This window comes from Anopheles moucheti, chromosome 2, assembly GCF_943734755.1.
Source record: "Anopheles moucheti chromosome 2, idAnoMoucSN_F20_07, whole genome shotgun sequence".
NCBI classification, from domain to species: domain Eukaryota; kingdom Metazoa; phylum Arthropoda; class Insecta; order Diptera; family Culicidae; genus Anopheles; species Anopheles moucheti.
In genome coordinates this window covers 27,396,746-27,412,297 of record NC_069140.1, presented here as the reverse complement: position 1 = coordinate 27,412,297, position 15,552 = coordinate 27,396,746, and the positions used below count along the sequence as shown (strand labels likewise).

Genomic DNA, 15,552 nt, shown 5'->3' with positions numbered 1-15,552 from the left:
TTTCGCTTTACACAGAAGATCGATCGTATTCGAGCTATTTCCGTTCCATTCACTGATTTGGAGAGTGGAGTGCGTCCTTAACATCCAAAGTGATCTGACTAAATAAATATTCCTCTGAAGGACACACACACGTAGTATTTGGATTGCTACTGCCTTGTAAAGAATTGAAAGTGGAATTGACTAATATTCTAAGTTATCCCATTCATCTCACCAAGTGCGCTAAATTTACACATGCCATCCAAACAAAGTCCTTCTCTGAAGCTGACGGTTGCTTTATAGTGTCTAACAGTTTGATTCGGCGATTTGACCGGTGAGCACCTTCTCCAATATGAAAGGGACCCATTCACATTCTTGACCTTTCCCAGCCGCGATGCGTACTGCCGATGCGAAGCGAGACAACCCATGGCAGGATTTATGATTTCACTTCGCAGCTTTATGACCGAACCGATGGATTTGAGTTTTCACTTTGCATCTCCATCCGCTGGTTGCGGCCACCAAATAGTCGACTGTATTATAGGGTCGTAAAAGAAAATATGAGGAAAAAAGGCTAGGGAGGGATGTGGAGAGGTCCAACACTCCTCACGCACAAACACCGGCGACATACGCACCGAAGGGTAGCGAATGGTCCACGGGTTTTGCAGTACGCAATCTCTACGCACGCCGGTTTCGTAGCCGGTCATTGACCCGGGATGATTGCAGAAGATTCCGGTACCATTAGCGGAATGTGCGTTTTTACGTTCACGTTGTAAAATTGGTTTTACTGAAGCTTTTCGCGGGTGGGGGAAGTGAACATTCTTTGATGTGAGCTCGCTCGTTGTTTCGTACGAATATTGGCAATTTTATTACAAATTTGTGCTGCGAAGGTTTAATTATGGAATATATGGCGGCACGAGTTTCATCTTGAATGCTGTTGGCATATTAGTAGCACGATCAGCATAATCGTTATGAGACGCACATAACTGGTTTCTTGCACAATACGGAGAACTAACGACTGGCGGAGCAAACAACAACCACAATCCGACACCTCGAATCGATTTGTCTGTCCCCGGAAAGTAATCCATCGACACGGTGCTGTCCCTATTTTGTCAAGCGCGTTCACTATTTTTGACCCAACGGAAGCAAACAAATATGGAAAACTCTGTCTAGGGATGTCTTTTGAACGCACGGAAAACACTTACTCATCGACGCTCAGTGCACTGACCGCGTTCGAACGGTTTCGTATATTAGAGCCGTAATGCGTCAGGTATCGGTCGGCTCACGTTTTGGGTGCTTGCGTTGCACTTGACTGTCGTGCGAAATATTTCTATTCTTGCGCGAAACTGGAATCCCTAGAGGCACTACTTCTAGTGTGCCTATGTGTTGCTAGTATATTGCAAGTTATATTTACATAAGTAATGTACAAATAAGTGTAGTATATTAAATTGGGAATGTTTTGCAGTTAAATTTATGTATTTAAATTTATTTTCCAAATAAATATTCAATATCGAAGAAAAGAATGATGCGTATGACGTTATGTAAAGCCGCAAATAACACATTACTGCGATATGCGTGCTATATAGTCGCTATTCATGCGTGCTAACTATACAACAATGTAGTTAGTGTTAGGCAACCAACGCATAATAGCAAATGCAAAGTTTGCGTAGAAATTCAAGGTAGAAATTCATCGATTAAAAACTTCAAGGATTTATGAATAACTCCCTCTCCTACCAAACTTTTACCTATGGTGTAATTTGATTAGTTTCGCGACATACATGAAGTTTCTCCTAGACATCGCGAATCTTCCGAAACGATCAACAAGATCGGACAAGCATACGGTAGTATTATGTTTTAAATAATCAAGCCCATTTTAACGGATCCTTAGCGCTCTTATCTTGTGGAGAAAATATCCCATAAACAAGAGCCAGGCAAGACGACACCTTTATTTACGTTTCATCTTCCTACTCTATTCCGACCAACAGTCTAGGTCCAGTCTATTCCTATCCTATGATAAACAAAATGCACAATGCTCGTAAATTAGCATCAACGTCGGATGGCCAGGCTGCTTGACCAGTTTTCTACCAGGCTTGGCAAAATACGAAAAGCGCGTAACCATTTCACCGGCCATTTACATGCTTCAGTTAGCTGTCGTGCTATGTTTCGGCTAACCGTTAGCAACATTTGTTAGTCAAATGTAGTTTTGGATACAGAATTTATTTGTCTATATATAAATTGTCATTTGATAAGATTTGCTGCCAGAGTCGGCCGTAATTTTGCAAACCTTACAGCAGCGGTTTTCTAAATGGAAAATAATAAATATTAAGAAGAATTCGTTCAAGTTTGTTAGCGAGAGCATGCACTTAAACTTAAGGTGATAGAACAATCTTTACAATTCAATCGAAGGGCTAAAAATCTAGCAATAGATAAGTCGTGTCACAGGAAGAACCTAAATAGGTCATAATCATTCACAGCGTTAAGTAAGACAATAAGGAGCTTAAAGTTACGATGCAACCCGTCAATAGCAACAAATTTCATCACAAAATAGTCAAACCCATTGGAACATATTCCGTAAAATTTACCAAATCTTAATCTAAACGATGACACGCATGGTACTACCATTTAATTGCTTGTAAATAATGCTACCAGCGTGTAGCTTTGATAATACATGCAAAACGGATTAAAATAACAAATTTTTAAACATTTTGAGCTAATCGAATACGTCATAACATAAACATATACACCTTCTGATCCCATTCACTTTCACTCGATGCAATCTGTTCGGGCCCTAAATCCGCTTATGTGACGGTAGGGCTCCAGTTGGAATATCGGGCCATACGATATCTTCCCTCGGCATAACATCGTTGCATAACCATGCCTAATTGATTGGTCACCTTTACGCACTGCAGTTGATAAGCTTGCGGAGCGGCTGTGGAGTTTTTGGGATTGGTCTAATCGATGCAATCTGCTCCCACGAAGCTATCAAGTTGCCTTGCCCTGCAAACGGGTTTAAACGGAATCAATCAACAGCGTTTGACAGAAACCCTTAGCATTTGTGATCACCAGTAGAGGTGGTAATATTAGGGCTTTTGTTTTCGATATCGCATCGTTTCTGGCCTTGAATGTTTGTAACATTTATAACACGCTTAGTAACCCTCCTAAAAAACCTTGGAGATACCGTCGAAAAGTCATTTCAATCCTGTGTTAATCAACTCGAAAGTTCACTGGTTACTTTCTCTGTGGGCTTTAAAGAAAAAATGGCTAACGAAGAAAGAAAATATAAAAAGAGCAACAAAAACCCTTTTGGGAGCTTAAAAAATGGCGAACAAAACGGCTGCATATCTTAACCTCGCTATCGATCTGCCTTCCGTTGTGGCGATCAAACAAAGGAGCAAAAAAAAAATCCTCAGATTCGATGCATCTTCACTGCGTTGGGCTTGATACAGCTATAGGGCATTTTTTATGTCTTTCCTTATGTTCCGTTGTGATTTATTCGATGGTTGAAACCAAGGTAAAAAATCTTCTCCATAATTTTGAACGGAAGTCACACTTCTTTATCCACAAGAGAAAGGTGTAAGGAGGAAATCTTTTATTAAAAAAAACATTCAAATTTGGGTTAGCCTGACTGCTTCATTAAAGTTGTTCCCTTTATAATGGGAAGACAAGATAAAACCAACAAAGGAAGACGGAAAAATATAAATCATTTTCCTATTCGCGGACATTTTAAACATTTTTTGTAAAACTTTTCCTACCGTTCTGAGGAATGCAAAATGAAAAAAGTAATATGCTCCACACATAATCAGAGCAAAACAATCAAATGAACGCACGATCTTTGGATTATTTATGATGCTATTTTCAGCTTCCCGGTATCTGGTTGATATCTGTCATAACTGGTCGATCGACAGATAATACTTTGCTACACTACTTAGTAATAAAATAGTGTAATGGTAACTTCTTACATCAAAACGAGATTCTTCGCCACAACGCTACCCAGCAAAGCACTATCCCGATGCATTAATTTGCAATGTGCCGAATGCAAAACAAACCGTTCCCTAGTTGGGCAGCACCAACGCTTCTGGTCTTTTAACCGTTCTAGCACCGCAGAGCAGTTAAGCCACTTAGCAGTGAGAAACAGCATAGCAATAAATAAGCATAAATGAGTGTAATTTATTCCCATCCCATACTGGTTCTGGCCGTTCATGGCTATGTCTTCATTATGCTGTTCCGAAAGGGAAAGGTTAACCGTGGGGATGATTCTCCGAGTTGAGTTCTGTCCACTAAACGATGCAGCTTCTTTCGAACCTACGATCATTCTGTTATGAATGGCTTCATCGACGGAATACGGTGGCAAGCTTTAACGCTATCCTTTGCGGTGGTCAGTCTGCAAGTACAGGCTGGGTGGTCAGAGTAGAAAAAAAAATGTGTCCACTTGACGGGACCCGATATCATCTGTCAATCGTACCATCTCCAATCGGGTCCAGCATCTTCTCGGATGTCTCTCGTTAGTGTATGTCGCTCTCTCGATCATTTCACGCCTGATTGACTCCTGCCCGAGTCACAACCACCCGTCCTGAGATCAAGCATGCCTAGTCAATCGTTCTCCGTGCGTTTTCTCCTACCAACGAACTGATCATCAATCACAACCGTCTGCAGCATCGAGAATGCAATTCTAGATTGGCACGGTGCATACGTTCCTGAAATATTGGACCATCTCCGCTAGCAGGGGAATAACCAATTTGTAGTCCATAGCCGCACACTGTCTGTACGAGCAAGTCAAATAAAACAAATGCAATTAAATTGCAGGCCATAAAACTCGCCGCAATGGATGCTACCAGGGCGGAATGCAAGCGAATGTCGGATCTGCAAAGGTGTACAATGATGTATGGACAAGCTAATTGCCTTGCTTACGAGTCACTGCTTATTTGCCTAGTGCCGCCATCAGAGCAACGGTAGCAGCTTCCGAAGAAAGTGAAATCTCTTGGGCTGAGCAGAAGTATAGTCGGGATGTTGTGATACGCATTTACAACGAGACCACCGGCTGCATAAAATGCTTGTCAGAATTGGTGACGATGACCTCACATATAGCGGGTACTGGTGGGAAGAATGAATCTGCCGAGAAGTTGATTTTTGGACCATGGTGTCTCGTTTGTCTTGTTTGTTTTATCTTTAACTCACCCACTAGCAGCACTCATAAAACGATCTCCATATTATTTATGCTCCAGCCGATCACGCAACTGTAAGTTGTGCTTATTGACTGGAATAGACTGGAGTTTCATAATTGAGCAAAGTTCTGCTAAACAGACAGCATCCCCGAGTTATTTTAAATGTGTGAAAAACATGTTAACTGTCAGCATAACTTGACACCGATCTAAGATATTCACACACGATAACTTCCTTTACCGAGACCCTTCACGTTTAGGGACATCCTCAAAATCTTCCATTAAGACGTGCGATTTGTAAGCAATTTTATCACGATCTTTAGATGTACAATCATCTGATATTTTCACACCAAGTGCCATCGAAGGTCCTTGTGAGCTACGCTCTAAGTAAAAAACCCAAAGATCCAAAGTTTTGTCTTTGATTCTTCACAAAAAGGATACTGAAGGTGTAGGAAAGGAGATAAAGCGAGAGACCAAGACACGGTGCACAACGATCCATTTCCAGTCACCACGACGACCTTTTTGTGGCGTTAACGACTTCGATGTCCCAATATTGATTGTTAATAATACTTTCCTTTGATCGCCTCGTTAGCTTCGATCGTTTGGTTTGTTTCACCCCTTTATCAACCTGTCCAATAAACATTCAAATTTTATTACCTTTCCGACGACCCGCTAGCACCTTCGGATGTCTATAGAACCAGGATCCTACACCTAGCGTAGCATCAGATTCCCTTCTCTTTCTCCTTCGTACGCTTGCAGGACACCGAACGGTGATCCTTCCAGCACCTGTGCGCTACGGGACATTGAAATTGTGATGATTTGTACTTTTTGTGGTTTCCTTCACATTGGTTTTCCTTGTTGCTTTGGAGCCACTTCGTGACGGTTGCTTCTGTCTGGGAGAACCAAAACCGATCGGTGTAACTAAAAACACGCGCGATAGAAACAACTCCCATTCCATTGATATACCCCGGATATACGCGTGCAACACTCGTTTTCTTGAGAATAGATCTTGTCCGTTGTACGGTGAGCAGCAGCTTCAGACATAGAGTTCTCGGAAGGTTGTCTATAGTATCATGGAAAGTCACCAAGAGGGAAGTCGCCGTGCAGTGTCTGAGTGCAAGAACCGATCGTAACGAGCGTTCTCCTGCACGCATGCACTTGTCGTACCACACAGTCGGGACCGCTTGCACCTCAGCAACGATCGTCACTTGACCAAATGGGGTAGATTGAATTTCACCGACAGTAAACATCCCGGAAGAATATCATTTAACGGCGACACTCGTTCACATGGTCAACGAGCGACATGTCTTCAACCCTTGCCTCAAACCATGCACCTTCCCCGCCGGTTTTCAAACGCAATTATGTATTCTAATTAATTCGTATCCACGCGAAATGATGCGAATGATTAAAACGGTGTCAACTGCAATGTGCAACGATAGCAACTGGCTGTACGGTTGCCCACTGCTTCGCGTGGTCCATATTAAGACATTAAGCCGATGGCGTTAACTCGATTATCTCGTACAACAAATTGCGCAAAAGTGTCGCCGATTCTACAAAGCGTTTGCTCCGCCGTCCATAATTACGATTCTGAACGCACTAACATGGCAGCATATGGTTGGTGGCGCCGCCCTTTTACACCAAATTAAGACGTAGTACCAGACTCTTGATTAAAGCTCTTCTTTCCTTCTTTCTTCCTTTTGAATTTTCCCCACTGCAGAAAGAATTCACCGACGATTGCATCTTCAACGAGCAGATGGAGCAGCATCACTACAACACTTATTCGTCTACACAACACTCGAATGCTCGGCGGACGCTGTACCTAGCGCTCAATAAAACGGGCCAACCGCGCAAAATCCAGATCCCAGTCAACCGAACGCTCGGCAAACTGGCCACCTACACGAAGGCGCTCACCCAAACGGTGGCCCACGATCGAGTGGAGCAGCTCATCTCGCGGCTGTTCGGTGCTGACCACGTCCGCCACGGACTGAACCAGCTGTGCGAAACGGGGCAACCCTTGGTGGAGCTGACGGCTAAGGAAATGCGCCCCAGACCGGTCTGTGGTCCGCAGGCTGCATCGGCAAAGGGTGTAGCAGCGACCTCTTCCACGAGTGGTGGCGGTGGTGGTGGTAAGAAGAACAGTCAGCCGAATGCCTCTGGTAAAGACGAGAAGGACGGGCTGCGACAGAAGAAGAAGAAAAAGCGACGGAAATGTCGTGAGGATGAGGTGCCGGGAGAGCACTGCTTCCGACCGGGTGTGCCGGGCACAGGTGTAGGTGGTACAAATAGTGGTAAGAAGAAGGCAGGCCCCAACCAGGGACAGCCCCGGGGCAGTAGTAGTATTAGTAGCGATAGTGGAAGTATCAGCCCTAGCAGTAGCAATAGTTCCGTAGGTAGCAGTAGCGCAGGCACCAACCAGTCAACCATTCTCAGCAATGTCACCAGCAGCAGCAGCAGTAGCAGCAGCAGCAGCAGCAGTAGTAGTAGTATTAGCAACAGCAGCAGTGCAAATAGTCTAATAGCAAGTATTAGCAACGGTGGGCCCAACCGTCCGGGTCAACCGTACGCCCAACTCACAGCAACACCAAATACCCGGAAGCCGAAACCAACGAAGAAGCTCCCATCGGGTCCGCGAAACGGAACGCCGCCTCCGAACGGTGGTCCATCTCGGAAACCGAAAAAACCTAACCTACAGCAGCAGCATCAACAAACGGTCAACGGAAAACGGAATGGAAACGGCACCAATCTCACCAAACCCAGTGGTCCGATTAAAGCCAAGCTGGTGAGTGCGAGTATAGTGACCAGCAAGCTGAGCCAGCCCAAGCCGGCCTCGTTGATGATCGCGCGAACAGTGCGACCACCGGCACCGTTTCCATTGGCAACGGCCCGACCCACCACCGAACCGACGACGGTGAGCAACGATCTGCAGGATACCTCGCAACAGTCCGATTCCGATTCCGAGCTCGATATGGACGAGGTGCTGCAACCGTCTGCCGAGCTCGTGGACGAGCTGGACGAGCTCGACGAAGGTAATCATACACATCCCGGTCATGCTATCAACTTTGTGGAGGAGGAGGACTTAGATGATATGGAATTTTAGGGTACACTCCGTATTTGGCGTACATACATAGTGTCTTGCATTAGTTTGGTTTCTAGTTTTGGAACATACACTCGTACAACTCGTACAATTTGTGCTCGATTAAACACAACAACTGGCATCATACAGAGCAAAACACATTAAAATCTATAGCAAAAATTAACCAAAAACCTATCAAGTCAACACAAAAAAATACTCCTGCAAATGTGGATGAAGGATGATATTAGCGTTGGATGGTAGTAAACAAACGAGTAAACAAGCAAATCATGCCACCGTACATGCATGCCCCTGAGTTGGAACTGACAGAACATTACGGTCAAACTACTAAACTTGAAAGTATGAAATTACTAGCAAGCAAACGCGTAACACAAATCAAACACTACTCTTACGGACATTTTTCGGTTTACCTCTTATTATACAGCAAAATTAATGTTTCGTGCAGCATTTTGAGACATTTTCTTGACATGAATTTCAACTTATCTTTCTACTACTTGTTCGAGCGTAAGCGATGCACCTTTGGCTATTCTTCTTCTTCTGTCTCCTTTCCTATGTGTTCTATTTTTTCGTTATCCGATCATAGATATCGAGCATTTGATTTACTTTTCCACCAATATTCCATCCAATAACATCTCTCGCAACACGCTCATACGGGAACTGCATATCCCTCATGTTTCTGTTGTCGCATCAATCCGCAAATGATCGTGTTTGATCTGCAAGCTACATTTTGCAACTAACGCATGCACCTGAAACAGTCCAGGTATTGAATAGAAGATTTGGCTCAACAAAGTTCGGGTTTTGCTAGTGGCTGGTTAGTTTATTGATTTTTTGATATTCTGTGACAGCACGCTAGATGTTTGAGCAAAACAAAACAGGTTAAATACCGCCTCAGCTGTCTTGTTGCATGTGTTTAAGGTTCAGGCTAGCACAGTCTGCAACCGTTCTTGTTGTGAAGCATGTCGTTTTCTTCTTTGTGTGTCTAATTCTAGCTGCAAGCATGTTTTATTAAGTTTAGGCATGAACGATTGTTAAAATTTAAATAGCTAACATTATGATTGTATTACCAAAAAATGGTCTAATCTCAAAACGACTACGACTTCTACAAGAAAAAAATGAGGAGATCCTGAGGAATAGTCCATTTAAAAATTAATGTCGGAAAACTCTTCAGTGTTCCTGACGCGATCAGTTGTTTCTCTATTTAGACTACAAAAGTATTGCAGAAGATCCTCCTTTATCAGGATATATCATTCAAACATTTTCTATCTATCTTCTATCAGAGACCAAGAACTTGAAAACTTGGACTTCTGCAAGGAACTTAGTCTGAAAAATCGCCAAAATCAGTTCATTTTTTATTTTAGACCATTAGACTCTTTCGTAGAATATCGTTGTGTGCATGCATGTTTGTAATGTTTGTAGTGATGTTTGATTTCAGCAACAGCAGCATGTCTAAACTTCCTTCAAAGTGCTAATCCGATGCTTCGAACAGGACGAACTCGCGAAACTACTGCATCCTGCACGTTAGCCTACCAGCAGCAGCATGGCAATAAGCATCGCGCAAGGATTGATGGACCGTTCGGATAGCATGGCATGTCCTGCACATCTCCAGATGTTGCCGATGGTCCCAAGGTGGTTGATGTTGTGTGATTTGTGCATGTTTGTTTTATGTCGTGTCTATGTTGAGTAGCATCGTGGTTTAGATCGCATGTCGCATCACCGGAAACAGGATTGACATTTTTGTGTGGTTTCGATTGTTTCCCTATCAACATGGGTGTGTTTGTGTATGTATTGTAACCGTACCCTCGTATCTGTGTGTGTGTGTGTGTTCATTTGTTCATTTGTGCGTGGGATATGAGCGTCGCGCGCTAATTCGAAACCTTCCTGTTCTTCTTCTTCTATTCCGCTGTTTTATTTCAGTTCCAGGATCTCCCACAGCTTCCTCCTGGCACGAATTGCTCCCCACCAGCTCGGTATCCGAGCAGCGCAGCCGCTACAAAGCATTATCCTGCTGTAGTTTCCTTAGCCTAAGCACTCTCGTTGTGTACGGTGCCACTGTGCATTTGCTATATCTATGATCGGAGATCGAAGAGACGTTGCACTGCCACTAGCGTCCCATCTGTCGCGAACCAAACTGCACGAAACAGCGACCAAATTAAACCCCAACAAACAGTGACCGGTGGTTTCGCACTGCTAGGTTCAGCAAATGATTTGTCACTGTGGTTAAAGGGTGGAATCGGTTGATGCGACGGTTGATCACTATTGAACCAATTGGCAGTACGAATTACGGTGAACGAAAAGAGGATGTAAAAATCTCATACAAACGCGGTGACAAACCACTGGTAAACGGTAGAGACTGATTTTTATTTTTACTTTTGACGGTAATCTCCGTTCTAAAGTTAAATTCATTCAATGTTTCGTGAGACGCTTTTGCAGATGCTTTTGCTGCTAAATGGAACTGCTCGGAGCTATATCTAACGCAAATCATTCGTTTAAAATCCCATCCATTGCAGCATACTCCCACAGTCGCATAATATTAATCTTGGCTATTTAACATTTACAGAACACTATTGCAGATGAAAGTCCAGTCAGACCAAATTTTCACATACATCACACAGCACTAGGACCACTAGCACAGGTCAATAAAAGATGCCTCGTTATTTCTTACTGTTTCTGAAATGCTTCCATGACGGCTATAACTGTAGCTTACTATTTAAACACTACTACTCTAATAGAATGGTTCACGAAAGGATTTGGTGCTTCCGTTCCTGCTGCCGAAGTAATGCATCAGTCCGGCGTCCGTAGAAGCTTCGGTTCTATTCGGTACTGCTTGTACATAGTTAATAGATAAGTGAGGGAAAAGTATTGCAAAACTGTCCACCAGCCATCTAGTACGCTAGGTGTAAACGATCCCATTTACCGGTGTCTCCAACATTATTTATGTCTTTGTTGTAAATGTTGATCGAGCAGTAGTTCGATTTATTTGCGAATATGGAACCTGTAGAATCTGTACTTTATTTGCTTGTACCAGGACAGAAGCTGTGCGTATTGGAGCCTTTGTTTACGGCGCTAGTGTACAAATCTTTTGATTTGAGGATCGATACATAAAATCGATGAATTTCAGTTCGTACAGCAGAACACCGTAACGGAATGGATCTGATTATAAATGTTATCTATGGAGCACCTTATACTAGCCTGTTAGGCTGGGACTTCAGGAAAGAAGATATTTTCCTAAAGTCGCCCTGAGATGATTCTAGTTAGCGCTGGTAATCGTCAAAGGATATCAAAAGCCTTGCAAATCATGTTTAGCTTACGGACAAATATGTCCGAATATTGTTCCAATAGCAATCAGCTAACACTTAGGTGTGTAAAAATACTCAACAGAAGCATCTTGTACGAGATCTAACTCAGGAGTTCAGAATTCGAACAACACTTACTAGACATTTAAGTAAACGGTGTGACAACCTGTGTGAACACCTTGTGAAGGTTACAAGAGCACCCAACAATCAATAAACGCTACCGCATCGAACGAAGAAATGTAAACGACAGCGGGCATTGTGGCCGGGATTGTGACGAGTCGATCGTTCGATTCTACGTTGAAAATCCGTACAAACCCCACCCCGTAATCGAACGAGTAGAAAAAACACAAATAATACCAAATAGTGCAAGTTTAAGTAGAGCTAGTGTGAGTAAGATTTAATGTTTAAAGCCGAAAACCTCGTTCTGACACAGCAAATGATAGACAATAATGTACCATTTTCAGGAAATATACAAATCCAACGCTTCAAGCCTTAACTCCATAAAATAATCAAGCAAAACCCTGCAAAACAAATTAATACGACTAGTTAACTGCAGCATCCTTACCCTGTAAGCACCCTGCAATCCTCACGGCCATCGAAGTTTTATGAAGACGATTCATCAAATCGATCATATTATTTATTGTGAAAAGCAGCAAGACTATTGCTTCAAAAACTGCCAATAGAAATAGTCATGAGCTTTTGTGGTTTTTCTCGGTTCACTTCGTGTGCACACTGCGTTCCTGCTCCTGCGAAATCGTATTTTTCTTTAATACATTACTTTAAATTCTTCTAGTCAATAATAACTTATTTAGTTATGCTTAACACATTACCCATCGGTGTGAGGTAATCTGAACGATCTTGTGATTGTGCTTTACTCTTAAAATCAATTAAAAGGGGTTTTTATTTTCTGAATGCGAAATTTACATCCACTGATGTCTCTCGAAACAAACCTTAAAACCTCACAACACAGTTTGAACCGCTTAATGCATTCATCACATAGGCAGTGAAGAAACGAAAAAACAAGATAAGTAAATGTTTATTATGTGCGCACATTTTAGCTGCGTTTCTTGTCATTTCTTTTTTGGAGAATGTGATGAAAATGTATGCTAAAATATTAGAAGTTTGAAGCTGCCCACAAACAAAAGCAGCCAAGTAAGTCAACGCCTAACAGTATCGAAGAACTGAGTGCCATAACATATTGTAGAAAGAGAATGTGGTATTCAAGCAATGCCGCTTGAAGTCAATATCCATCAAGCATCAAAGTTTTACTGATCATGAAACATCAAAACCTTAAATATAATTATCGATAATTTCAATCGAACTACATTATTTCGGCTACTTCTAATATTGCTCATTTCATTAATCATGAATAATTTGCAGCGTAAAGATAAGACATGGATGGAATGCTTGATCAAGGGTTGATTGCTTGTCGCAAAGGAAATGCCGCGTGGAGATGACGGCTCACTTATAAATGATGCATTCAGCCGCTCAGGCATTATCATAGATCGTTCTTTAATTACTTCACCAATCAGCACAGCACGCTGTACAGATATATTTGCGAACGAACCTGAACGAACGTAATGTACCATGCATTGGAATTGACTTAAAAGACAGATATTAACATTGCTCTAGAATGAAGTAAACAAAAATAGTTCGCTTTTCCATGTGCAACAGACAACGATTGAAAGTAATGAAAAATGTACTACACTCATAAAAATTGTGAAAAAAGTTTTAAACAATTATAAAAGAAGTTGTGTATTTGTAAATAGTAGAAGTAAAAAAGGTCAGAATTTGAAAAAACACACATAAAAACAAAACCCATAAACAAAAGCAACGAATATTAAACGCTACAAGTAAGTTGAAAAGAAAATGAAGAATGAAGATGAAGAAAATGTAAGAAAATGATAAAACTGCTAAACTAAGTTGTTGCGCTTGTTAAACCACGTGGAAATAAAAGGGCATGTAAACAAAACTAATTGTCTATGTAAGTGAAACAGCATCAAGCAGAAACAAATTAAAAAATAAACCAACAGTCTAAACAACGCTGATATTGTACAATATGCAAACACACAATGTTAAAGTGGAACGATAATGCTATACAAAATATACGAAATCTAGTAGAAAACATTTGAAGTTCTTTGTGCGGTGTCGTAAGTTAATGCTGCTTTTCTACTGAACAGGTGAGTCAACTGTTTACTTTTTCTTCCTTTCAGTATTTGTAATGAACCAATATCACATGCATGATTTAAGAACAATCCCTATAAACTTATCAAAACAAGTTTTTGCTGGTCATGTGTGTTCAATTGAATTTATTTCAATTTTACAACAACGCTGCTTCAGAATCCATGCTCTGCAAATTGGCATGACTGTACGATTGATAATTTATCTTCGAATTGTTTTTGTGCAGCTTGGGTTTGCTCGGGCTAATATAATGTTAGTAGATTAATGGTCCGCTTTGAAGGCTCCGTATTGGACCTTGAGATAAGTTTACTGTTTGCGCATATGCGTGGTTAGGGCAGCTTGAACCCCATTAGAAGGGAAGAGGAAAAAGCGAATTAGATTATTTCCATACGCCAACATGTTATCGATCAGCTGCAGTCGGTATGACAAACATGGTTGAAGATAGTGCTGTTGTTATAACTACTATAGCAACCTTGACATCTGTCAAGTTAGGACGCTATATGACAGAAGGAAAAGTGCGGGAAGACAGAAAAGTACTGTAGAGAAACAACGAATGTGGAAATATATAGAGTCTTGAGGAAACGGAAGAAACTCTTTGGTTTTACTTGCTGCTCGGTTACAACAGTTTTGGCGACGAGGATGACGAATACGCGTACTACAAGTGTTGCTGGGCAGAAACCTGCCAACACAGCGGAAACGTCGAATACTGCTTCTGAGGGTACTTCTGCTATTACCGATACTGCTACTGCTACTGCGGTTCTACCACCGAATTTCATCATCGATTCATTCGATAAGAAGAAATCCAAATGGATGCGGTGGGTAGAACGACTTGAGACGGCCTTTCTTCTTTATGCGGTAAATAATGATGAGATAAGGAAAAACTTTCTTTTGCATTACATGGGTCCGGAAACGTACGACATCATCTGTGACAAAGTGGCTCCGGAATCCCCTAGAGTGAAAACATACGAAGAAATAGTCTCTATTTTGGATACGTTCTACAGTCCGAAACCACATGAAATTGCCGAAAACTACCGTTTTAATTGTCGCCGACAGGGGGACAAAGATGCTGCTTCGGCTGAAGAAACAGTGGAAGAATACTTGGTGGCTCTTCGGAAAATTGCAGTAACCTGCAATTTTGGGGCGTATCTTGATACGGCGTTGCGAAACCAGTTGGTTTTTGGCATTAAACGAGGCGATATCCGCGATAGACTGCTAGAGAAACGTGAGCTTACACTGAACACAGCACTCGGAATAGCTATCAGCATGGAGTTGTCACGTAAGGGACGAGCGGAGATCGAAAACGGTTCATCCAAACAGGACGTACATGCGGTACATCAACATCGCAAGGAAAAAAAAGGACCGCTAAATACGAAACAGAACCAAAATGCGAACGGTTCTAGTTGTTTCCGCTGCGGAGATAAATCGCATCTTGCAAATGTGTGTAAACACAAAAGAACAGAGTGTTCGTTTTGTAAATTGCAAGGGCACTTGGCAAAAGTGTGCCTTAAAAAGTCTGCTAAAAACGAGACCCGTCCAATGAAGAAACCTAATGCGGTACATGCTAATTACGTCGATCATACCGATGATCGACAGGGAACAAATAGCACAAAAATCTACAATGTTTGTTCTGTCGGTGTGGTATCGCGGTTCCAGAAATTTACAATAGATGTCTCGGTGAACGGGAAGCAGATCGAATTCGAGATTGATACTGGTTCACCGGTGAGTATCATTAGTACTACATGTAAAAACCGATTCTTTCCACAAACGCAACTACGTACATGCAATACGGAATTGGTGAGCTACTGCAATACTTCTATCAAAGTGCAGGGTATTTTGGATGCTACGGTGCAATTAG

At 42.0% G+C, this 15,552-nt stretch overlaps 1 protein-coding gene across 1 annotated transcript in view; it reads left to right on the top strand.

The window, feature by feature from the left end:
• LOC128298280 (uncharacterized) overlaps positions 1-10,295 on the top strand; it is a 47,466-nt gene extending 37,171 nt beyond the window's left edge. The window contains exons 3-4 of the mRNA XM_053034025.1: positions 6,850-8,158; positions 10,138-10,295. Of these exons, the coding sequence (XP_052889985.1) occupies positions 6,850-8,158; positions 10,138-10,295 (1,467 nt within the window). The remainder of the gene's footprint in view (positions 1-6,849; positions 8,159-10,137) is intronic.
• Positions 10,296-15,552: the final 5,257 nt, after the last annotated feature.